This window comes from Globicephala melas, chromosome 10 (genome assembly GCF_963455315.2).
Source record: "Globicephala melas chromosome 10, mGloMel1.2, whole genome shotgun sequence".
NCBI lineage: Eukaryota > Metazoa > Chordata > Mammalia > Artiodactyla > Delphinidae > Globicephala > Globicephala melas.
The window spans coordinates 87,338,865-87,365,434 of NC_083323.1; the positions used below are offsets into that span (position 1 = coordinate 87,338,865).

At 39.0% G+C, this 26,570-nt stretch overlaps 1 protein-coding gene and 1 pseudogene across 14 annotated transcripts in view; one reads left to right on the top strand and one right to left on the bottom strand.

The window, feature by feature from the left end:
* PLEKHA5 (pleckstrin homology domain containing A5) overlaps positions 1 to 26,570 on the bottom strand; it is a 243,189-nt gene that overhangs the window by 61,576 nt on the left and 155,043 nt on the right. For 13 of the 14 annotated variants that reach the window (XR_009565449.2, XM_060306023.2, XM_060306028.2 and 10 more), the window contains 6 exons: positions 26,225 to 26,297; positions 19,590 to 19,690; positions 16,417 to 16,532; positions 11,265 to 11,732; positions 5,765 to 6,230; positions 1,809 to 1,892 (listed from right to left, as the gene is read on the bottom strand). Coding sequence is in view for 13 of the 14 variants with exons in the window: in XM_060306023.2 (XP_060162006.1) it covers positions 1,809 to 1,892; positions 5,765 to 6,230; positions 11,265 to 11,732; positions 16,417 to 16,532; positions 19,590 to 19,690; positions 26,225 to 26,297 (1,308 nt within the window). In the remaining variant the exon portion in view is untranslated. Of the gene's footprint in view, positions 1 to 1,808; positions 1,893 to 5,764; positions 6,231 to 11,264; positions 11,733 to 16,416; positions 16,533 to 19,589; positions 19,691 to 23,278; positions 23,299 to 26,224; positions 26,298 to 26,570 lie in introns of those variants that run through there. The other variant, XM_060306034.2, reaches the window with a different exon arrangement.
* LOC115844351 (ubiquitin-like protein 5 pseudogene) lies at positions 2,945 to 3,204 on the top strand (annotated as a pseudogene).

The following is a 26,570-nucleotide window of genomic DNA, read 5'->3' on the forward strand; positions in this document are numbered from 1 at the left end:
TGTTGCTCTTTACTTTCCATAAAAAAATAATATTTTTAGGGTCACAAATCATTTTTTAGAAAATAGAAGTATAGTTGATTTTTATGTTAGTTGCAGGTATATGGCAAAGTGATTCAGTTACATATATATATATATTTTTAGATTATTTTCCTATATAGGTTATTATAAGATATTGAATAGTTTCCTGTGTTATACAGTAAATCCTTGTTACTTATCTGTTTTATGTATAGTAGTCTGTATCTGTTATAAATCAATTTTAACTGTTACTTGAAGTTACATTAAAGGTTATTGCCTTCAAGAGGAAAAAATGTCAGAAGTAAACCATAGTTACTATTGGATTCTCTGAGTATCCACACAGAGGAGACAATAGCTTCTTAACAGTCAAAAGAATGTGTGTGCATGTGTGACTTAAAGAAGAAACTTCTTAACAGGAACAGAAGAGATGCTTTTGCTCTGAGGCCAACCACATCTTGTGACCTCATGACTGTGAGACAGTCCATATCTTATGTCGTCATATCAAGCTCTAGAGGTCTTGCCAGAGAGAAAGGAGAGTGGGGTAAGGGATTAGATAGCCTAAGACCCAGAGGGATATGTGACAGAAATACTAAAAGAAGAAACCTTAAAACTCTTTATTACTTATGGAGTTAAAGAGATTTTCAAAAGCATGAAAGATTACAATAAGTTTGCTAGATGTTTAAATTTGTGGCAAAATAAAAAGAGGCACAATTGATTCCTCCAAAAGGAGGACGTGGTAAATAAATTTTGTCCTAAATATCCACTAGAGGGAGCAAGGTAGAAGAGAAACTTTCATAATACGATACTTAGCATTATCTTATGATTAAGGTCTGTTTGCCAGATCAACGATCTAATGTTTAAAATTTCCAACAGTTAAGAATTTTTAGTTATAGTCAAGCAATATCTATCGCCTTTAATAAGTAAACCACAAGCAGTTTAAAGCCAAGAAATCTGCCTCATATCTAAGCATGTAAGAGATGAAATAAAACAATGTTTGAAAAATACATAGAAGATAAACTTGTTTTGATTACTGCAGGAAGAGGATTTTAAATAATGAACAACTATATGGTCCTCAAATCATATCTTTACAGAAATTAAGACTACCTACTAATATGAAAGCATAGTTCCCCTGATAAAAGAATGCCATTAAAATAAAATGAAGTGATGAAAAGTCACCTTTTCTCTTTAATTTGAAGAGTAATAGTGTCCTGGTAACATAACTCCTTTCCAATGTGAACAGGAATAACACTGACTATGAAATGATAAAGGTAAGTACTTGCTTGAACTTAGTATTTCTAACAGTCTCTCTTTCTCTGCATAAATATGTAAATCGGTTTCTTTTCTGCTCTAAGGTAGTTAATCTATATAAAAATCCACAGGAGAAACTTGACAGGCCTGTGGTTTGACTATAGACACAGAGTTGCTTGCTGGATTTGTTTCCCTAAGGAACTACTCCAACTTCCGTTTTAAGGAAGAGGATATTAACATTCAGTGAAGTAAAGAAACCCTCCCAGGTTATAAAGCAAAGACACCCTCCCAGGTTATAAAGATTCTGGAAAACAGAATCTTGTATTTAGGCAGTCAGACGTTCAGGGAAAGGTATCAGGAAGACACTGAAATGGCGACATGATTCCAAATCCTACTGACGAGCATCTGTTCCACAAAACTAGTAATGGTTTTTCTCTGGGAGGCACCTCTCTGAAAACTCAAACTTAAAAGCTATGTCAGATGTGTGCTATCATGGGTAGCACATAAATAAAACATGATATGGTAAATAAAGATATCGTACTCACCGTTTTGCCTTGGAGGCTCTGGGGGCTAACGGACTGTAAGGTTAGGCCAGCTGGCATTGACCTCCTGTCAGGCACATACATGTGCTAGGAAGATGAAGGCACAGTATAAATTCTGTGGTCAATGTCAGTGATGAAAATTATATTATAAAATGCCATTTAAAATTGCTATTGGTGCTTATGAAAGAAGACAGATACTAAAACTTCAGGACTAAAATACAGACACTGATGAACAGAGTAATTCCATACAGTATGGCTCAGTGGTTCTCAAACTTATTGGTCTCAGGAGCCCTTTACATCCTTAAAAAGGAGATTTTAGCGACAAGAGTGGCATTATTTTACAGTTTTGCAAATCTCTTTAATGTCTGGCTGGATTTTCATATCTGCCTCTGTATTCGATCTGTTGTGATCATCTCTTTTAGGGGAAGTACATGAAGAAAAGCCACCTTCGATATATGTAATTGGAAAAGGGAAGAGAACTTGAATAGCTTTTTTGGATATTTGCAGATGTTCTTTGATACTGCACTAAAGGTCAAAAAGTGGTACTTTCTTAAAGGTTAGTTGCAAAGTGGTGTCTGAAACCGTATCAATGAACTTTTTGTACTCTGTCACACTGACATCCATTCATTGGTCTATTTGCACTTTAAAGGAATCTTTTACCCATCCATGATTTTGAGACATCAAACACTGGCCATGCGGCAAACACTGGCTCAGTGGGTTATGCAGGTGTTCCAGATGCTGGCACATGTTAGTCTACAAGATCAGTAGCGCCTATCTGTTAATACCATCATTGACCTTTAAGCACCAGAGAGCTGTCAAGCTCACAGAGGCAGATACAAGATTTCCAAAATTCTGAGTTTTGCTTGAAAGCTCAAATGTTGTGGTCGGTGACAGGTACTGTGGGTTGCTTTCCTTGAAGTGACAGGCTAACGTTTCACTCTGAGGAAGTGTCTGTCAAATACCAAGTCTGAACAACTATAGTTTGTCATTCGTTCTTTCAAGTAAAAATGGTGTTTCATTAAAAAGAAAAAAGAAGAAGAAAGAAAGAAAGAAAGAAGAAAAAAAAAGGCCTGGGCTCTGCACTAGAGTGAGAAGGTTGTGGCATCAGACGGTTCTGGGTGATTCGAGTTCCAGCCAGGATGATCGAGGTTGTCTGCAATGACCGTCTAGGGACGAAGGTCCGAGTTAAATGCAATACTGATGACACCATCGGGGACCTTAGAAGCTGACTGCAGCCCAAACTGGCACCCATTGGAACAAGATTGTTTTGAAGAAGTGGTACATGATTTTTAAGGACCACGTGTCTCTGGGGGACTATGAGATCCATGACAGGATGAACCTGGAGCTTTATTACCAATACAGCAGAATTTCTTCTCCCTCCCTCATCCCACAACACTAGTATGGATGCTTGTTTGTTGTTTTTTTTTTTTTAAATACTTATTTATTTTATTTACTTGGTTGTGCCGGGTCTTAGTTGAGGCTCGCAGGCTCCTTAGTTGCAGCAGGCGGGCTCTTAGTTGTGGCATGCATGTGGGATCTAGTTCCCTGAACAGGGATCGAACCCAGGCCCCCTGTACTAGGAGTGCATAGTCATATCCACTGCACCACCAGGGAAGTCCCTGGATGCTTATTTTTGAAAACTCATGTTAATAAAAACTTAGAGGCTGAAAAACAAAAACAAAAACAAAAACGGAGCTAGTTCTGCTGGCAACTCAAATAACCACTCAAGTGTTTTTCCCTGAGACAACTATTAGCACTTTGGTACGCAAAGAGAAATGCTTTAAGTACATTTCCCATTTCATCACACAGAATATTAAAATGCTATGGAATGAAAAGTCAAGATTGAATAAAATTATCTTTTACTGTTTCATCAAAGGGATTTATTTTTAAGGCAAGTCTGTGGCAGTGAAGCATTACAATGACCACTAGTATAGTCTGAGCCATTCCTAGTACTTTCACCCACTGTTGCTTTCGCACTATTAGAAAATGGTAACACAATGAATAATGCCTTATTATTATTATAAAAATAATTCTGAGCTTACTTACAGGCTCCCTGAAAGGGTCATGGGGACCCTCAGGTACCCCCCCAGGTACTCCTTAAGGGTCCATGAACCCTACTTTGAGAACCACTGATCACATCAAGGAAGATGATGGGACAGTTTGAAAGAAAAACTGGCAATGTTGGAGAAGTTTTTCGGGAGGAGGAGATGTTTAGTTGACTGGGAAAACTTGTTAGAGAGCACACACGCATCTCTTACCTGCTGTGGTAAGAGATGATGAATTTTGGCCATGAAAACACTCATCAACCACGCACTGACAATTTGTATTAGATCAGATTTCTCTTGAATACTGTTACTATTTTTATTAGTCTTTGGATGTACGAAGTGACAAAATATTGACCTTTGCTACAGCAGAGTTCAAAGTGAGCTTTTTTTGGTGAGACAAACTAAAGCTTCCTCCAGAAGAAAATTCCTGATTGACTTATTAATTTCTATCTAATGCTTATTTATGGAAAAATCAAGCAAATGCTTTATGCAATGATGTAACTGAAGGAGTCAGCCCATCGCAAGGATAAGAAAAGGTGCTTTTCAAAATGGAATAAAGCAAGGTGTTCTTTAGAATTAAAAAGAAAGTGACAGGAAAATTCCTTTTTACTTTAGGACAGACATTAGAGACCCAGCTGCACACATAGGGTGACTGATCAAAACAACTGCTTCAGCATTATGAAAAGCTGATTGATGCAAAGCACTCGAATTCACTTCAAAAACTCTACTAAGCAAGGCTTATACCAACTTAAGGTGCAAGTTAAAGCATGATCTCTATAACTTAATTTTTTAAAAAGTATATGTCGAGAATTCCCTGGGAGTCCAGTGGTTAGGACTCCTTGTTTTCACTGATGAGGGCATGGGTTTGATCCCTGGTCAGGGAACTAAAATCCCACAAGCCACGAGGCATGGACCAAAAAAAAGTGGGCTTCCCTGGTGGCGCAGTGGTTGAGAGTCCGCCTGCCGATGCAGGGGACACGGGCTTGTGCCCCGGTCCGGGAAGATCCCACATGCTGCAGAGCGGCTGGGCCCGTGAGCCATGGCCGCTGAGCAAAAAAAAGTATATATATCAGTAAGCATTGTTACTTTAATATGCAATCGGGCACCTGAGGAGTATTTCAATATGCCATATCTTCCGCTGGTTAGAAGGTATGATTAGCACTTTTTTTAAAAAAAATTAATTAATTTATCTATTTCATTTTTGGCTGTGTTGGGTCTTCGTTCGCGCAGGCTTTTCTCTAGTTGCAGCAAGCGGGGGCTACCATTCGTTGCGGTGCGCAGGCTTCTCTTGTTGCAGAGCACAGGTTCTAGGTGCACGGGCTTCAGTAGTTGCAGCACGCAGTCTCAGCAGTGTGGCTGGCGGGCTCTAGAGCGCAGTAGCTGTGGCGCACGGGCTTAGTTGCTCCGCAGCATGTGGGATCTTCCTCGACCAGGGCTGGAACCTGGGTCGCCTGCACTGGCAGGCGGATTCTTAACCACTGCGCCACCAGGAAAGTCCTAAGGTTAGCACTTTTATCTTAGCAAAGAACATGAAGGGCCTGACACAAGAGTGCAGGGATGCTAGAAGAGGGTGGGCGTAGAATTTGAGTGTATGAGGGGCCAATCAAAATATGTGTGGTCTTACCCTACAGAGAAAGCTGATGAGACATGCTATCAAGCAGGGAAGAATACATAATGCATCTGTTCCAAAGAGCTGCTCCTGAGGGATGAAGCACTGCAAGCTTAGGTTTTCTACATGAGATTCTGACACTGCAGAATACTCTTCCTTAATTTTTAAAACAAAAAAAGAGCTGGCCTTGCCTACCTCCTCCCCATGTTCTTGTCTCTCCCATTCAGAGAAAGAGAGACGTGTACTAGAAGTAAAACGCAGCATCCTTGGAGGAGCAGTGAAGCCTGGATGAACAGACGTCTTACCTTGGGGTGATGGGCCCGGTGCCTGCGGTCTATCGTCACATCTCCCCTCTGAATTGGTGAAGACACTTCTGATCTGTAGGTTCGCTGAGGGGAGTAGCCCTGATAAGCAGCTATGGAGCCGTGGGAAGGTGATGTGGGGATGGAGTGCATTGTCTGGTCAGAAATATTAACCATGGTTTTAGGACTGGTCAGGGTGCCATGGCGAGGGAGGGTGCCCTGCTTGTTATAAAACTGACGCTGCTGCCACTCATAAAGCTGCCACATGGTGTCATCTCTCATGGATCTCCGCTTCTCTTCGGCAGCAGGCCCAGCTGTCTTGTCGTGAACGGAAGGAGTTACGCTGCAGATACTTTCCGGCCGGGTCTTGCTGTTTCTTGGGAGTGTTCTATAGCCTTCAGGGTAGCGGGCCACGATATGGGTTCTGTGGCTTGGCATATTTCTTGGTAATGTTTGGTAAGAGATTACTCTGAAATAAAAGAACAATTGGAAAGTAAAAATGAAGGAGAGTTGTTTCCCAGATTCTAAATTAGAGTAAAATTTTTTTTCCTCTTGGTAGGTAAAATATATACTTAGGACTTATTTTTTTTAAAGACCAAAGTATTATACAGGGTACAAGTGATTAATGAACAGATTTTAACCTTTTTATGAAATTCAGTTCAATGGATTTAATATATTAAGTGAACAGCATCTATGTCACTCACATAAAAGACTGTTAGTTCCACACAAGGTACAGTTTTATTGCAAGAAAGAAGAGTATTAAACTTTTTTCAGAAATAAGAATGTTCAAGATCTCATCTCAAGTCTGTCCTCATATCTTATTTGTTTTTATATAAATAAACTCCTAGAATCTCATCTTCACACATCTCACCAGAATAGTTAAATAGGGTTTCTGCGTGTGGATGGAACACTAGAGTTTTTGAGTTGTGCCTAAGAGTGTGAAGACAGGAAATGAAGGACTGCAGGTGGTGATGCTCTACTGTACCATGGCCTTCTGAGAGCATGACTGTTTATGGGAAGAAGTACATCAATCAGTACCTTTGTGGCTTGAAGGAATAATTTCCCTTGATAACTTTTCTTAATTTGAGAAATAAAAATGACTTGAAGCCAAAGCTCAAAATTTAATTATTTAAAGACAAAATACTTCCAGTATAATATTTCAGATACAAAACTGCAAATCTCCGGAATTTTACAATGTTTTAATATTAGTGAACTTCATCATTAGTCAAGTGGGAAAAAGCAGTTGATCAAAAACCAGGAGGGCCAAGCTTTCATTCTTGCTTTCGCACTAAGTGCGGAGACCTTAGAAAAGTTACACCTCTGGGACTGAGAGAATGTTCAAGTGTGTGTGTGGCGAAGACCGAGAGATCATACTCCTTTTAATACTTGGGGTTATCAACTTTGTTTTAAAATTTGTGCCAAAAGTATGAAAATTATTTTTAAAAAAACTTTACTATTCTATTGCAATGATATACTTAAAGATAAAAAGATACCCCTAAATAAGGAAGGGCATAATCTTAAAAGTGCTAGAGTCCTTCACATGCTACTGATATCTGGCCAACTGAAACGTTTTGGGATTCGGCTTTCTCATCTAGCAGATGATTTGATCACAGAGTGGTCTTACAACTCTAAAATCCCATGTCTTATATTGTACTTGAAATACTTCCAATTTCTTCAACCATTCCCCTGAATTGAATTTCCTTCATCACGCTGATCATCCCTCAGCTTTTCAATGTCTTGATTTAAAACAGGCTTGCTCAAAATTTATCCCCGTCACCCTCCCTCCCATACCTCCATCCCAAGAACCACTACACAGGGGCCAACCATCTGATGACTTTTGGGCTGAAGTGAGGGAGACAAGTACCCAATAATGCTCTGATATAAGCAGTAGAAAGAGTTTAATTTTTTGCTGCTTTCTCTTCACGTACATTTCCTAATTTTCCCCTGCTTGGTCTCCCTTCCTATTCCTACCTTCTCCGTTAAGCCAGAAACTGGAAAAAGTCCAGAGCTGGCAACCCCACAGCTATATGCTTAGGAAGCATGTCAGACAGGGAGAAGATGATTCCATCCAAGAAATTCTGCCCTAGCACTCAAGCAACGTACCCCAATATACCTTGGTTTATTTGGCCATTCATAAACTCAAGAAATATTATAGAGACCTTGCTGTGCAAGAAGCTCTGGATTAGGCATAGAACTATATCATAGAAGCATATACTGAGAACATAAATAATATTAACTTTATGCCCTATTTGGAAATCTGTAAAAAGATCATATATAATCACATAAAGAGGGGACACACATTTTCGATCTAAAATACATGAAAAACTGCCTGTGGACTAATGTTTAAATTCCAGTTCAGAAAATCTGATTACACGAAACCCAAGCATTCGTAACACGTGAGCTGGAACCTGTGGCAGAGATGGATATTGAAGTTGAACACTTATCATGTGATCATTAACAACAGGCTATTTTCCTACCAAGTCTGGCTAATTAGGGATCACAGAGTATAAAAGGCTCTTCTGCCATCTTTCGAACTCCTTTCGGAGAATTTTAATGGAAAATCTGGTTGTCATCAAGTATATTTATTTTTATCCCATATACTTTCTACCATTTTGAGACCTCTTTTTTAAAAAAAACCTACATTCTCCTTCAGTGGTTTTCCCCAAAGAAATTCAAATTAAGCAAAGTGTGATTTACTTTTAAGTGAAAGCTTAAGAAACGAACTTTGTAAGTGCCTTCATCAGGTTTAGTGCTCCATTCATCAGCAGTTGCCTGTCAAACACCATGAAAACCCTGACCTGTGATTCTGCCACGCGGAACAATGGCTTAGGCTCCCGGCATCTGAACGGTGCCCGCTACTCACGAAGAAACTTTCAGGCTCTGCTCACAGATGCAGGCATCTACTGTATGACTACATATTAAACCTCTATTCTTTCTACCAGAACTTTAGGAATAAAAGCCAGCCTTTCATAAAGTTTCACAAAACCAATTATACCATGTATTACTATCATGCTTCTTCCCACCAATAAAAATTATTTCATTATAAAACCTCGCAACTGTTTCTTAAGCACGAAGTTCATATGATAATGTAGATGATCTATTTCAGTGATCCAAACTGGACTCCAGTCAGTGAAGCTGAAGCTGGAGGAGCAACGTGGAGAAAACTTTAGCTCAAAATAACCTAAGACTAGCCTTCAGAAGCTGCTGAAGGTCTGCAGTCAAAATAAAGAGCCTTTATGTGTGTTAATTATACTCAACCAAGGGCTTTAACAAGTGCTTGAAAACTAATACTTATGCTCAACAATTAAAAAAAAATTAACTTCCAGATACTGAACCCCTTTAACTATACCCATTCAACCTTAAGAAAGTATGATTTTATTTGAGGAAAAGTGCTTTTATTGAGAAGTGAGATTTAATTTGCTGGGTAGAGATGCAGCAAATCTTCTGGCTGGGATTTTTATTATTGTTTCCCTGAAAACAATTACCTTTATAAGTAAGTACTTTCAAACATCCTTTATAAGTACTTTCAAACATCCTTTCTTCCCCCTCACCGCCCAGAACTACCTCTGGCTTTTCTTCTAATCAAATTTTAGTTTTGAAACAGCAACTGTTTCTCACAATTTGTCCCTTGAGAAAATTAGAAAAGTGAGCACCAAGGGTGGAGGAGAAGAAAACGGAAGTGAGCAACTGAATCACGGGAGTCGGGTTTTGCAGCCCTGGCTGAGCTGCACTCCTTAGAGAAGAGACTGGCAGACAGCCACCCAGACCGGAAGGACATTCCACTATTACAAAAGTTCATCTCCTTTTAACCAAAACATTAGTAACTCGTTGTTTTCTGGTTTCCTACTATCGAGAGGTAAGAGTTACAGTAAGTCTTCAGTTAATTTTACTATGTTAGTTCATTAAAGTACGTTATAAATCTTGCATCACCAGCTTTCCACCTAACAACACAACACAACATTTTTTCTCAACCACAATCACCTGCTTTTCCTCCGTTTCCTCTAGCCCTTATTTTCGGTCTCCTCTGCAGGCCCACCATCCTTTTTTTCCCCTTTAAATGTAAATGTTCTTTCTGATTTTCATCCTTACCTTTAAGCATATCTGATATAATGATGACACCCCAAATCTTATTCAAGCCCAGATCTCTCTCTGGAGATACAGACTGCAGGCACCTCAGATCTAACCTGTCCAATCACTCATTACCTTCTCTCTTCCCAAACCTTCTCTATGCAGGGAAAGGCACCGGACAACGCTTGATGACCAGACCAAAAAGCAGGGCATCATTCTTGATTTCCCCCAGCCGCTCAAATTAGACTTGAGTGAGACCAGTTTGCGATCAAGCACATCCAAGCACCCAACTAGCCCTGTCAATTATATCGTGAATACATCCCCTTCCTCTCCTCATTTCACTCATGCCAATAGTTTCTGAACTTTCTCCAATTCATTCTCCAGATTCTGCGGCAGGGATGATACTGCTGAAACACCAATCTGCATACATCTCCTCTGGCTTCTCTCTCCAGCCTCGCTTCCCATCCATCATCACAGCAGTTGTGCCTAAGCCAGACTCATGTCTTCGGAGTCCTTTCCCAGCTCTATCAGTTTTGCATATGTAAACCAAGATAAGCATACCATCCTTCATATCTTGCCCCATATTTCACTTCCTCCAAAGAGGTTTTCCTGAACACTTAGGTTGTGTTGGTTGTCCCTGAAACATCTTCTTACAGCATCCTGTTCTTCCATCACTGTATTTATCACCATATACTGTACCTGTTTGTTTAACTTTCTCCTCTACTGGACTAAGAACCTTTGTGAGAAATCTGGACTATATCTTTTCAGTATTTCACTTTCTGGCCCCACGATTACCATAGAGTAGTTGTACTATAAGTATATGAAAGAACAAATGTGTACATGAATGAATAAATGCTTAGATGAATAAATATAATACTTGGCCATGTGCATTATGAGTTTAAGAAAGCCAAGGAATGAGACTGAGAACTAGAGAGCCTAAGCCTTTCTGGTCTCCACGTTACATGTCTCAGGAGAGCTTTGTATTACATCAAGCTGCAGAAGCTACTAGTGGAAACCAGCAGGGCGGTGGGAAGAGTGAAGACAAGTTCTCTCAGTGTGTGTAAGTGTGTGTGTGCGCGTGTGTGTGTACGCGTGCACGCACGTGTGCATGTAGAGGGGTGAGGCTAGGTCTTGCGACTTTCCTCATCCCAAACAAACATGATCTGTACCCACAGCCTATGCCTTCTCTTGTGCTGGGCCAGGGAGGATGACTCCTTGCTATTAGTAAAGTTGGGTGACAGAACACTGAGAGGCAGAGAAAAAACACTGATATCTGATTACCATCAAAAAAAGATGAGTAATGAAGCTGTAATATCTCAAATGCAATTTGAACTCAATACTTTGAATTGGTATCTCAGAAATCAGTCTCCCACCAACATAACAGGAAAGAAACCTGGGTTCACAAGGTTTCTTGTGAACATAACAAGACACTTACCCCCTGGTTTCTTCTTCATGACCTCTCCCCTTCTGGATTTTAATCCACTGTTCCAGCTGTTGCATTGAATTCGTTCTCTGTATGACTCGATCAGCCTCTGTGTGTAAGGGCCCTGTATTTGGGTGACTTCCACCTCTAAGGTCTGCCAGGCTAACATTGACCGTTTTGTTCTCTGAACTATTCACATTGACTGGCCTGTAGTGTCCAGTCTGACCCGGGCACGTTGACCCGCTCTCATATTCAGACGACAGAGAATTCAATTTTACACTACTAATTTTTGTTAAAGGTCTATCTTGGCCATCCTTCTGAAATCCATATCTTTCAGCTTCTAATGCCTTTTTTTCTTCATTTTTGCTCATTTCCTTGTTTTTCTGGTTATTTTGGACCTCTGGTTTAATTAGCACTCTATGGTTGGGAAAGTTATTGATTTCTTTAGTTGGTGCATTCTCAGATGTAATCTTATCCACTCTGAAATCAGAGAAGAAAGTCAGAGTAAATCAGATGAAGTAATGCACATGTTATTTCTGGGATTCAATCTAGGAAAAACATAAAATTACCTTCGACTTTACCAAAAAAAAACCCCGAAATGGTCACAGAGAAGTCTGCACAAATCCCCAGTATTGTAGTATGAAAACTCAAGTACGAAACCAGAATGTATAAACAGAAAGAGGAAAAAAAATTAAACCTAAAATATACAGCGTATAAAGCACTAGAGGAAAAAAAGTGATGAGTGTCCCCGCCATTAGAAATCTGGAAAGAAAGCAAATAAGATTGCCCTTTGACAGTGAAACCACAAAAATCCACACTTAAAAGACCACAGTAACTAGTCATTTGAAATAACATGGTTTCCAGCCAGGAGGGTTAACTCACCAGGAGACAAACATGACTCTGGTTTGTGGCAACGGAAATTACATTCTGATGCTATCAAAGATCTGAACCCTACGACTGATTAACTCTCTGTGTCTATGTTCAAGAGGACCTGAGTTTCAGGTAAGAGCTCTTGGAGCCAGACTGCATGTGCTCAGCTGACAGCTCTACCTCATACGAGCTGCGTTTTGGGCAAGGTGCAGAAACTGACCAAGCCTCAATCTTCCCTGTGGTGAATGGGGAAAATTGTAGCACCAAGGAGACAAGATTGTTGTGAGGACTAGATGAGTAAGTCAGTGGCTGCCACGGACTCTATTACCACTACCATTCCATCTCATCAAGCAATTGTGGATTCGAATCTGGCATCTCGTGTCCACATCACCGCAGGAAGAATGGGCTGCTCAGCAGTATGTGCCTGGGCCACTGGGCAGTTTTACTGCTCACCATGCCAGCTGCTGTATCTGGGTCTTGTTGATGAGAATCAGCTTCCCTGAGACCAATCACTTCCAGGATCTGACAAGACCAAGCTGAGTGTCTGAACCTGCACAAAATTGCCAAGATCATACCACACCAGGGAGGCCCCTCTCGGGAACTGGCCAACCTTGCACATTTCAATACATAATAATGCTCCTATTGGATCCTCAGTGTGCTATTGCTGCCAGTTTCAGTGATGTGTAGAAAATACATAATCTATACATATCCTATAGAGCTATACAGAGATAGCTCGTTAGGAATACAATCAGTGAGAAAAAATAAAAGGAAATGTGACTATTTTCTTTGGAGTATGGACTATCCATATATTTATGTTAGATAAAACTCATAGCTTCCAGGTTGGAAGGAATATCAGACACTGTTAAAGTTTACTAAGATATGCTATAGAGCTTCTTTCCCTTGAAAGATAAGAGTCAGAGAAGATCTATACTAAAAGCACATTTATCCGTGCTAAATTCAGGGGTGGGGAGGATTTTTTAACATTGAATACCAAATATCTGAAAAGGTTTTTTAAAACCAGTTACCTCTTGTCTACCAAAAGCTATTATTTTAAATTAGAACTGCAATGAGTTTTTCCTCAATTTTTTTCTCAGAGATTTAAGAGATGTAATCAAAAAAGACACATGCTGACTTTTCTCTAAGTGGAACCAAAACTGATTCAGAAATGTATGCTAAGATAACATAAATAATGTAAAACTTGTGATCCAATTTTAAAAAGTGACATTTAAGTTACTGCAGAAAATACATGCAAATATAGAAAATGAAAATAATGGGCCCAGAGATGGAAATTATTCAGAGAATGTATATTATGCTTAGATTTTTTAATGCCATCAAGGTTCTGCACACTCGGGGACAATGACATTGTAATTCATAGGTTAAATACTTTATAAATTTAGAAGAAATGAACTATCTAGTTAAAAATTGGATGTTCTATCTCTTAGGTGATATGCCGTGATAAACATTTGTAAGTATTCTGGCCACACGGGAAAAAGAGCCCAATACCTTAAAACCAAGTAAACAAAATCTCCCCATCTTATGAAGTGAAATAGCATAGTAATTAGGTACCTTCATATTGAATGATTAAGACTACCAAGGCAGAATAAAAATGCTGAGAGCTAGAAGTAGAATAAAGGACATAATTTCTAGAGGATAATGGCGACTGACACCAGGTTGGGCCATTAGGTGGTATTCAACAATTCCTGGCTAATAGGGCAAATTATATCAACACAACTGGCTAAAAATTGCTGTGAGCACATAATCAACGAATAGTTGTCACAGTCAAAACAAAATATTGAATATCATCTTTATCACCATAAATTATGAGTAATTATTAGTTTTTAGAGTGGAAAATACAAGAAAAGAAAATGGAAGTTGAAATTCTGGGATAAGTGAACACACAATACTGAAATTACCTGGCAATCATATATCTTAATTATTGTATTGATTTCTGTATTCTAAACAATTCCCTGAAAATTCTACTCTTAATATTATCTTAAGATTTTCAATGAATTTTTTTCACCTACAAATTTTCTCTAGCTGTCAATCATAATCACGTCATTTTTACATCCATTCAGGTCGCTTTTACACATGGAATTCCAAAAGCAGATTTTCCTTTTATTAGCTCTCAACCCAGAAAATGTATACGGTTGAGGTGGTTACTCTCTCTTTTTTTAAAATTAATTAATTAATTAATTAATTTTTGGCTGCACTGGGTCTTCGTTGCTGCACACAGGCTTTCTCTAGTTGCAGGGAGTGGGGGCTACTCTTTGTTGCAGTGCGCCGGCTTCTCATTGGGGTGGCTTCTCTTGTTGCGGAGCACGGGCTCTAGGCACGTGGGCTTCAGTAGTTGTGGCTCGTGGGCTCACTAGTTGTGGCTCATGGGCTTCAGTAGTTGCGGCGCACGGGCTCTAAAGCACAGGCTCAGTAGTTGTGCCAAGCGGGGGTTATTCTTCACTGCAGCGTGCAGGCTTCTCACTGCAGTGGCTTCTCTTGTTGCGAAGCACGGGCTCTAGGAGCGCGGAATTTAGTAGTTGTGGCTCATGGGCTTCAGTAGTTGTGGTGCACGGGTTTAGTTGCTCTGTGGCATGTGGGATCTTCCCGGACCAGGGCTCAAACCCGTGTCCCCTGCATTGGCAGGCGGATTCTCAACCACTGTGCCACCAGGGAAGCCCCAAGGTGGTTACTCTTAAAAATAGGTGTCCCAGAGTTCAACCCTGGACCTTCTTTCCTTTTTTTCTCCATACTTTTCCCTAGCTCTAATTACTAGTGATTAGTTAATTTGGAATAGATACTTTAAAAAATAAACACAAATTTACTTATATAGCATCAACTTGAGTCTTTTTTTTTTTTTTTTGCGGTACGTGGGCCTCTCACTGTTGTGGACTCTCCCGTTGTGGAGCACAGGCTCCGGACGCACAGGCTCAGCGGCCATGGCTCACGGGCCCAGCCGCTCCGTGGCATGTGGGATCTTCCCGGACTGGGGCACGAACCCGCGTCCCCTGCATCGGCAGGCGGACTCCCAACCACTGCGCCACCAGGGAAGCCCCAATTTGAGTCTTTTAACCAACACAGTCAAAAGACTTTATTAACAGGTACACTTAAAAAAAAAAAGAGATTTACAATGTAACAATCATGTAATTTCCTGAGAAGAGAGCAAAAAGATCAAATTTGCAAGTTAGCGATCTTCCTTATATGAGATATGCGCTCAATTGTTGCTGACTGGAAGAAAAATTTAACTGTATCATAGATCTTTCTTCAAATTATAGGAATATATAACAAAAATGTTGTAAGCCCATTATTCAGCTGCTATTTACATATTTTAGAAAGAGATTTCCTCTCACTAGTTCTTTTTTTTTTTTTTTTTTTTTTGCGGTACACAGGCCTCTCACTGTTGTGGCCTCTCCCGTTGCAGAGCACAGGCTCCGGACGCGCAGGCTCAGCGACCGTGGCTCACGGGCCCAGCCGCTCTGCGGCATGTGGGATCTTCCCGGACCAGGGCACGAACCCGTGTCCCCTGCATCGGCAGGCGGACTCTCAACCACTGCGCCACCAGGGAAGCCCTCATTAGTTCTTAATATAGTCAAATATTAAAATGATTCATACGTTAAAGCAGGGGAAAAAAATCACACTTAGATCAATTTTAACAGTACATATTTATATTACTGAAGAATCTAAGCCCTGGAGTTTTAAAAGAAAGAAGGTAGAATTCATCAAGAAGTAGATATATTTAGAAATAATCTAAATGCTTGATGAACTATTTTCTGGAGACATTCATCATAAAACAATCAGAATTAACCCAGAAATGCCAAAGAAATGAAACTCATCAAAAAATTTTATTTTAATTTATTAAACTTGAAAAACATCCAACATAATATAAAAACACAATGAAATTAACTTCATGAATATAAATTCCCTTCTAAGATTCAGAACCTTAAAAAACACTGTCTTGTGTACTTTTAAGATAGCAATTGAAAATATACTTACCGGAAATTAAAGGTAATTCTGTAAGAAGAAAGAACGTTCAGTTGGAATGTTAGGATTCTGCATTCACCTCAGTACACTGATAGGTGAAAATGAATAAAGAGGGAAGGTGGAATAAAAATGCAGGTGGTTTTCAAACTAACTAAAGGTGTACTAGTTTAATATAAAACATGAATTAATCCTTGCTTTCTGAGGAAGAAGTGGTTTCATATCATGACTACTAAAATGATATGTACTATGATAATGACATACTTGCAAGGCATGGAATAAAATGTAAGTGGAAATCACCATTATTTTCCCTACAAGCCTTTACCTTTTCACCGGTTCTGTCTGTACCAGGGCAGCATCTAACATGGCTTTCATCCACAACTCCATTTCCTTTCCTGTGTCAGTGCAGAAATAATAGGTCCGCATGTTTGGATGGGCTGCCTGATTGAAAATGGCACGATCATTTTAAATAGAAATATGGTATCTGTAAAAGAAAAAGAAAGAAAGTTCGGTGGCTCTCTACACAGATCATTACTATCCAATTTCAAAGAAAGCAGACTTGTCTTACATACCGATATAGAAATAAGGGACTTAAGAAAAATACAATTCAATATTGAAAAATACATACATATTATATTTTTTCTCCTAACTTTACCATTTTTCTTTTTCTTAAAAAAAAAAAAAAAAGATGTATAGGAGGGGAAAGAGGTAAGAAAGGAAGCAGCTGGCCATCCCTGTTCCATGCACACATCCCTAGCAATTTCCATTTACTACAATTCACATCTCTCTATTCAAGAATGTTCCAGAGCAACCAGCAACACAAGTCACTGAAATGTACGTCATAGCATTTCCCTCCTGTGTTACCAGTTCCTTTAGCCCTTAAAAGGTGCTGCTGTTTAAAGCATGTTGACTAATCCTTACAGACATCTATACACAAACATAAAAGATCTATAAATGACCCAAAATGGCACTGCCCTTTAGCTTTTCTTCTCAAGTTTCAGAGTGAAAATGTAAATACACTGGGTTTGAGGCCTATATAACTGGTAAGTAGGTTTCTTTCTTTATGGTGGCCATCTGCCTCTATCCAGAGAAACAGAAAACAACACAAAGAAGGCGCTGCTGAGGGACAGCTACCCAAGTCCAAGCACTGAGTGTTCAGCTTAGCCCTGGGCCTGCAGCGCAAAGATGGACAGCAGCAGTAGCTACATCAGAGCAGAAAACAAAGCCAGATTAACACAACATGGTTAAATCAACTAGACTTCAATAAAATTTCTTTAAAAAAGAAGGGGGAAAAAAAAAAGTAAGAAAGAAAACAAAGACCAGGGTGGGGAATTCTGTGGGGGGAACCATTCTTAATTTCCATTTAAGAATGCCTGTGACAGCTCCCTGGTAGACACTGAAGGACAAGGAAAAAGAAACAAAAGCTACTTCAGCATAGAATGAGGCAGAAGGAAGGGCACTAAGCACAGAGTTAGTCTAAAGAGACGAGAGGAGTAAATCTGGAGCCACACACTTCACTCAGAGATCCTGACTATCTATCTGCTTTACTTACAATGGCAAATTAGCTGCTTCAGAATCTTTTTCAGAATCAGGATATAAATAAATTCAATCAACACAGTGAGCAAATTAACTTACAGAACCGACAAATCTCACTTGACCACGTAAGGGATGTAACGCTATCTACGGAAACCACGTGAAAGAAACAGCTCAAATGCCACCAGTTGTTAAAATGATTAAAACCACCACCAAGAGTCACTGGACTGGCTGAGTGGGGTTTTGGAGAAATGGATGAAGACCACTGCCCCTATCTGTGATCAACGGAAGGAACACTGGGCTGGTGCTCAGAAGACCCAGGTGTAGCCAGGACTCAAGACACTAACAAACCACACCCAAGCTTGTGATCCGTCAACCGGGAATATTTACAAGATGATGGCAAAGTTCCCGATTTAGCTTTAAGTTCCACAGTTTTGTTCAACAATTGTCTATAACTTTTACTTACCACTGTGAAAGCAGCAGCATCAGTGCCAACGGACTTAGTAGTAAAAGTGGCTCATAAATTCAGAGAAAACAACATGGCAGAGAAGAGAATTTGAAATAGAAATCATTATCCTCGTTACAGATAAAATCCAATCAAGATTAAACCGAATAATTACAGAGACAATATACTTAACACGCATGGTCACTTTTACTGCTATTTTAACATTCTATTTATATATTTTAAAAAATCTATGTTTTTTTAGAGTTTAAGAACCAGCAAAATGTCCTATGACTAGTACAAATTCAATAAACATTTGACAAGTTGATGAGCAAACAAAAAAATTTAAACCTGTGCCCAAATAACAGTGTTAGTATCACAGAATTGAGCAATGTACTTTTAAAAAGTTATTACTTTCAGTTATCAGTTTTAGAGTTTGCTATAGCATCTTAAAATACTTAATTCCATTTCTCTGGTTCATACTGTTAATAACATTTATTGAAATGGGTAGCGACTGCCCTTGTAGCCACTGGTCTTTGCTCAGATATTACATTCTCTTTGAGGTCACCCATCACCCTCCCACCACTCCTGCCTTTCCCTCTCTTTTCTCCATAGCTAATAATGTAACACATTAATCGGCAAAAGTTGTAAATCAGCTGCAGTCCTGAGTACTCTTTAAAAGTGGACAGGAATTAAAAATTGAATCAATTTTATAATGGTGCAAACATTTTCATTGTTAAATAACAGCATATGTTACCCTTGTATTTCCTCTTTTCCTTAAAATGAAAAATTTAAACCCTTCAGAGTTCTTAATTTAACACTGATTTAAAAAAAAATAGGTGACTTCTGAAATTTATTTCAGCCATAATCATAAAGCAAAGAATGCAGTATGGTCTTTGAAAACAAAAATAACCAACTGAGCGTTCAAGTGGCCTCTTACTTCAGGGTGCTCTACAAGCCAGCACATCACAGAGATGCAGAGATGGGTGGGTATTGTTACTTAGGGGAGGGAAGCTCAGGTCTGCTTAGATTTAGTAATAGATTTAATGTTTCAACTGCAATATTCTCTCAAAACTATCTGATGTTCGTGAAGTACTTAGACCCAAGAATATCTTTGTAAATATCCTATAAAATCATGAATGCACATGTATTATGTTAAATAACACACCACCCCCAAATTTACTATGAAAAAATTCAAACATACAGTAACCTTTCAGGAATAGTACAATGATCACCAGGATACCTACAGCTATAGCCATCAATTATTAGCATTTTAACATATTTGCTTTAACTAGAACCATTTGAAAGTAGAGACATAAAAGACCCTTGGCCCCTAAATATTTGAGCACATACTGCCTAATTAAAGGGACACTCTCCTCCTCGACCCGAAGACCACTATTATGTTTTAAATATAAAAATAACTGTTACTAAAATATCTTTTTGTAATAATCCATGGTCAATATCCACTTTTTAATCAGTGCAAGATTCAAATGCAGAATAAAAAAGTATGATTATTTCCTTACCTTAAAAGCATATTTGCGATTGATGTGATCCTCGGAGGTAAGCATAGCTATCTGAAAACTAGGCAACAGTATGCTTCCCAGAATACCCTCTTCTTTCTCATCTAAGAGATAATTGAACATCTGATTAGAATTTTAAATGTTCTCATGAAACAGAATAAATTTTCTTGAAACTTATTTTGACAAAAAATCAAAAGATTTTCATATATTAATGAAGAATTCATGTATTGTTTAGGTAGTTCTTTGTAAGGTTTTAAAAGAAAATATTAAATAGCAGAGTATATATACTGCTTTACTTTCAACACGCTTCCCTATCCTAAGCAAATCAGAAATTGGCCCACATGTCAGAAAAAGGTCCATTAGACAGAAAAACAGCATACATTTCTTTGGCATATAGACTGCATGCTACAAAGCCCTTTGACATGTGATTCACTGAAACTACATTAGCATATAAGTGAGGACACAGAAAATTTATAAAAGGAATCCACCCACATGGCTGGTAGGATATAAATGTGCAACCATTTTAAAGCTAGGACAAATGCACGGCTCACTTGTCACATCCTTCAGACTTGGTTCAATTTCTCATTAATAAAGCCTTCCTTGACTGCTCTATTTTAAAGTGCTTCCCACCCTGACCCATCCCAAAGCCCTCTCTTCTCCTTCTGGAACTCCACCACTGTCTCCCCTCACCACCACCCCAATTACTGCTGATACACTGTATGTTTTAGTTTTTTATTTATCATCTTTCTCTCTCCACTGGAATATAACTCCATGAAGACACTTAGAACAACAGTAGCAGATACTCAAAAAATTTTGAATAAATGATGATACACATAAATACATTATTGTAAACTATGCTATAAAAATCATACGCTTTTTAAGCATATATCTTTGAAGGGTTGTTTTTAATCAGTCGCTACAATATACAATAAAGTTATGGGAATAAATTACAGGCCTACAAGGCAAGCACATAAAATATACCCAGGAAAAAGATAAAACATTAATCTCGGCACAGTATAGAGTCACATTATTAACTTGCTGCCTGGGGGCAGAGATGTTTATGAAACTTGAAATACATATAGTACATTGTTAGAGACCCAAAAGACAAGTCAATAAAGCTGTGCACTAGGCTGATGAACTCACCAATGAGAAAAACCATAAATGAGAAATAATTCCTTTTATTATGCTTACCATGTTTTTTTATTATTATAAACTTAACGAGGAATTTTATTTATTTTCCCCTCACTTCTAGACTATATGGTAAAACTTCCAAAAGAAAAAAGTCACATTAGAGGTGATTTCTATAGCTTTTCTCACAACAGTGGAACAAAATTTTGCTTTTACTATACTGTACTCATTCAGGTACAGTTCACTAATACAAGTAAGAATGAACAAAAGTGCAGATTTATTCTAAAAGGTAAAAACAAAAAAGGCAGAGAGCAGACATCAATTATAGAGAACATGACAATTTTCTATAATTGAGTCATATTCTAATTTTAAATCCAACTTTATGCTTATATAAAGCATATAATCAGAAACAGCTTGAAGTCATTTTTATTAAAAGATCATTTTTTATCAAATAATACCTTCTTCTATGTTGCATAATTGGAACTTTAGGAAATAACTTTCCTAAAGTTATTTCAGAATATGCAGCATCAATAAGCACAGGGTGACTTCACTGGATTATCATGGACTGTTTCCTGGCCAGATTCCAAGCGGCTCTGAGATCCTGGGCAAGTTACTGATGCTGGGCATCTCAGTTTCATCTACTACAAAACTGAGGAAAACAAGACTTACCACTAAGGAACTTGTTGTGAGGGTTAAATTATTTAACAGACATAATGAACGCAATAATGCACTCAGCTCATACTAAGTGTTCAGTAACTACTGCCATTATTACATAAAACTGAAGGCATATAAAATCTTCATCTGTCAAATGACTAACCGAAGAGTCCCCTGCTAGATCACTTAAACGTTCCTAATCATGGCTTTCTTTATAGTTCTCTACCTAGGTAACTGTCTACCTAGGCAACTGTCTTACTGACATTTTTTTACTGTCTTAACTCTACCTAGGTAACTGTCTTAGTTTCTATCACCCAGCGGGCCTCGTATACTGCCAAGCGAAGGGTAGGAACTGAGTGATGTTTGTAGAAAGAACGAACTCCTAGTTGGGGACGGAGAGTCGGCCAGGCCTTTCTTAGACTGCACGGCAGCCTAACTTCTCCCTCTGCCCTATCCTACTTCCCTCCGTTCCCGGGCCCAGGTCCCGATACCAAGAACACTCCCCAGTAGGCCTCTTGCACCCTGATCTCCATCACAAGGCTCGCTTCCTGAGGAACACAACCTGGGACAGGAACCATAAAAATCTCAACATTTTAGTGGATGCAAGTGACATTTTAGATTCCCCCATTCCTTCTTTCGCTTTAAAGACGTTTGGGAACAAGACAAGAAATACATAACAGTCACAGCTGGGTAAGTAACTTACAGACCGGAATGTTGTTACTCATTATCGTTCCTCGCCAGAATACTTCAATATTTTGCTAACTGGTCTCTTGGCTTCAAGTGCTACGGTGATTTTTCTAAAATGTACACTTGATCTTGATACTATTTTTTGTATTCAAGACAGGAGTTTAAATTCATTAGAATAACAAACAAATGCCTTTTGTGCCTTGATCTACTTTTTAGCCTTTACTCTTGCTACGTCTTCAGACATAACCTTCATTCCTTAAGTCCTATATGTAAAATTTTACAAATATGTCATGCTCACTCATGCTTTGTACATGCTAAGTCCTTTGTCAAGATCACCCTTCTTTCCTAATCCCTTCCTTGCACAGGCCTGGTCAACACTCATCAACACAACTGAATACTATAACATTTTTTCTCAGACTCCTGCTAATCTGTGAGTTCCATAAGGAGAGGGGTTTATATTGTTAATTTCTGCATCCTACCACCTAATAAGATGTCTGGTGCATCAAAAGAGCTCCCTGGGACTTCCCTGGTGGTGCAGTGGTTGAGAGTCCGCCTGCCGACGCAGGGGACATGGGTTCATGCCCCGGGCCGGGAAGATCCCACATGCCGCGGAGCGGCTGGGCCTGTGAGCCATGGCCGCTGAGCCTGCACGTCCGGAGCTTGTGCTCCACAACTGGAAGAGGCCACAGCAGTGAGAGGTCCGCACACCGCAAAAAAAAAAAAAAAGCTCCCTGTTAGCTACCACCCTAGTCTAAAGCCATCATCATTTCTACACAGTAACTGCTAACTCTTGTTTCCTTCCTTCCCCTTTATAACTCATTCTCTAACAGCAGCTTGAGTGAGCTTTTTGAAATGTAAATCAACAGCATATCACTCTTACACTTAAAAGTACACAGCTGTTTCCTTATGGTATCTTGGGCAGAACCTAAACTCCAACAGAATCCAAGACTGGTGCAATCTCCCATCCATCTCTTTCCCTACTGTTAACCTCCTTGCTTGGTACACTGGTTTCTTTCTGCTTCTTCAACATCCCAAACACTTTCCTACCACAGAGCCTTTGCGCTGTTGCTCCCCCCCGGCCTGGAATGCTCTGCTCACTCTGCCTCCTCCTTGTCATTGGGATCTTGCTACCTAAAACATCGGCTCAGAGCCCTGGTCCATAGAGGCCCTTGCCCCATGCCCTTCTTTTCATATCATGACCTTATTTTCCTAAAAACACTTACCATGGTCTTGTTTATTTATCTGAGTTTATCTACTGTCTCCCTGACCTCTCTAGATGACAAGCTTCATGGAAGCCTTCTTTCACTGCTATTTTGAAAATACCTGGAACGAAGAGGGTCCTGCTCAGTAAACATTCGTTGAGTGAATTGCGTCCCACGGTAAACTTCATCAATAGACTGACTACAGAACAGAGCAATTTCAGTACTTTATCACAGTGTTCACGATATGCCTGGTATATTGTAAAGAACAGTGGGAACCTGGGCTTCCATCTGGTGTTGGATGCTATCCTATTGCAAAAAAACAGTAAAGCTCTTATTCTCTCTCTGAATTATTTCCCATATCCGTAAAACACAGACTGACCTGTCAAAAAATTCTGACAGCACGTTCTGTATGTTAGTATATTAAATGCTTTGAGACATATGGAAGAAATGAATGGGGCCATTGTATTCACGGTACAACAGAAGACGAGATTGGGAATTCCCTGGCGGTCCAGTGGTTAGGGCTCCACGCTTTCACTGTCGTGGGCCAGGGTTCGATCCCTGGTCGGGGAACTAAGATCCCACAAGCTGTGCAGCGTGGCCAAAAAAAAAAAAGAGAGAGAGAGAAGACGAGATCTGGGTGTTTAGGAGAAGAGTCTGGGTGCAGATCCTGGCTTTGAGACTTGCTTGGGGAGACAGGCCAGCAATTGGACCTTGCTGCCCTTAGTTTCCTCTCGTGTGAATGGGAATAATAAGATTTGCCACCTTATCAGGTGGCTGTGAGGAAAAGATGGACAAGATCATAATGTTATGTGCTTAGCATATAGTAAACTCCAAAAATTGCAAGCTATTATGATCATCTCACTAAAATCTGATAGTTTTTATTTAAAATCTGACATTTCCTATTGATAAAATAGTGAGAGTGTAGTATCATATGCTTCTTTCCAACCATCTGAAGAATGGAAGTGAGTTAAATGTTATACCTTTCCTTTCTATATCTTCTTTTTTACATTCCTCCTGTCTGGGGAACTGTACTAAAATTAATAAATACATTGAATGTAAAATGCATATGGTTAATAATAATATGGAATCTCATACTCAACATGGCTTCTGAATTCACCTTTACTTTTTAAAAATTAGGTTAAAAGTTTTTCTATTTTAATAAAGGTGACAAGTAGCAAGCACCTTTCCATGAGCAATAATAACAGCAAAAGACAAGGAACTCAGTGAGCTTTTTGTTGCAAATTAACACTAAGAAATTTTTATATGAGAAGCAACAAACATTTTCTTGTTCTTATTTAAAGTTCTAAATGGTCTATAAAACGTACTGAAAAAGGGAGAAAAGTACAAATTATAAGCTTAGGAATAATGTATGAGTTACAAATCCTGACTTTCTGCAAGACTGGGAAAACCTTTAAGGAAAATTGTAGAGTAAGTCTGGCACTTAACTAAAGATAATACCACAGTTGCGGCCTGACCAACATCTCTATGACAAAATGAAAGTTTATAGGTCTGGTTAATTCTGACTCAGCAGTACTTCTCAACCACAGTATTCAGTGGGGGGAAAAGATGAATACAATTCTAGTAATTTCTAAATCTGAAGGTCAATATGCACATGTTGCTTTGATAGATGGCCACAGAATTTTGTCACACCTTTTTCTGGACAATCACAAAGTAAATTTTAAAACTGCTAATAGGCTGTAAAATTCTATTGTATTCTGTGGTATATAAATGAGTAATCATGCACTGACAATCTAATTCTTTAGTGACTGTTTCCAACCAGACTTTAGGGAAGAAGGAATGGTTGTCCAAATTCATGATTTTATATTGTAGCTGAAGCAGATTTCTAGGGAGAGCACAGCCTATGCACCCCTTTCTCTGTTCATACCAGCTCTGTGGTATCTAACAGATCCACATGGCACATGATCAGAGACTTCTCTAGACTCTGACTTAAAATTGTTATTAATCAACAACTTATTAACCAGAAAACATTAAAAGAAGAAGAAGAAAAATAAAAGATGGACTTCCCTGGTGGTCCAGTGGTAAAGAATCCGCCTTCCAACGCAGGGGATGCGGGTTGGATCCCTGGTCAGGGAACTAAGATCCCACGTGCTGCCGGGCTACTGAGCCCGCGTGCTGCAACTACAGAGCCCACGTGCTACAGAGTCCCCACGTGCTCTGGAGCCCCTGAGCCACAAGGAGAGAGAAGGCCGCATGCCACAATAAAGAGCCCGTGTGCCGCAAGGAAAAATTCTGTGAGCCACAACTAAGACCCGCTGTGCCCCAAAATAAATAAATAAATATTTTAAAAAGAAAAAAAAAATTAGAGAGAGAGAAATGAAGACTGCCTTTAATAATACCTTTATTTCTTCTCCACCAACATTAGTAGCCTGGTTTGTAACCCTTCTGTAACTTTCTCAATGTTTCATGGAGGTCTTTTTGTTTTATAAAAAAGTGTGTGTGTGTGTGTGTGTGTGTGTGTGTGAACGGCTGGAAGGGATCATAATAAATACATTCTATGTTATTTTTCTTATTTGCTAGTACATCATGGCAGTCTCTAATCTAATGCACTAAAATCATTTGCTGGGGAGAATGGGATATCTAACAGACTGATGGCTAGATCTGACAAAACTGACAAGTAAAAAGAATCAAACATCAAACTAACGTTTTTCATCTATTAGGCACTGAATTCAAGGATAACATTATAGAGTGAATACTCACATGTTCTTCACACAAAACAAATCAGTTCAGCACAATCAGATTACAGAAACTGGACCAAAACTAAGACCAATCTGCTTGAAGCACAATATCCTTCTGTCCCTCCGCCTTACTCAGAATTACATGTCAATAAAGAAAAGATTTTCTTGATACTATTTGTTGATAATAAAATAGCAAAAAGATTTGTAATGTTTTCTCTTTAAAAGAGTATCTGATACTTAACATATATTCTATTGTTTATGGTAAACTCACCTCTATAATAAAAGAGGCAAAGGTCAGAAAGCACGAACCAGCGTTTCTTCCATAGCTTCATGCCAGTACTGTCCTGCATTAGATCAGCATATGAAAGGATTTTTTTTTTCATTTCAGAAAATTAAAACTCATTTCTGGTTTTCTTATTTAAAATAAGCTTTTAAAACAAGGTGTGTTTGACATATGCTATACAGAACTCGAACTAAAACGTTAAGCAAAATTTTGGGTTTGTTGTCTAGGGACTTGTATCATATTAAGATATTCCCAAGTATACTGGTCTTTGAAGAGTAACACTGTCATGTAAAAGGAATTCTGTTGAAGCAATGTGATTTGGTTTCCTATTTGC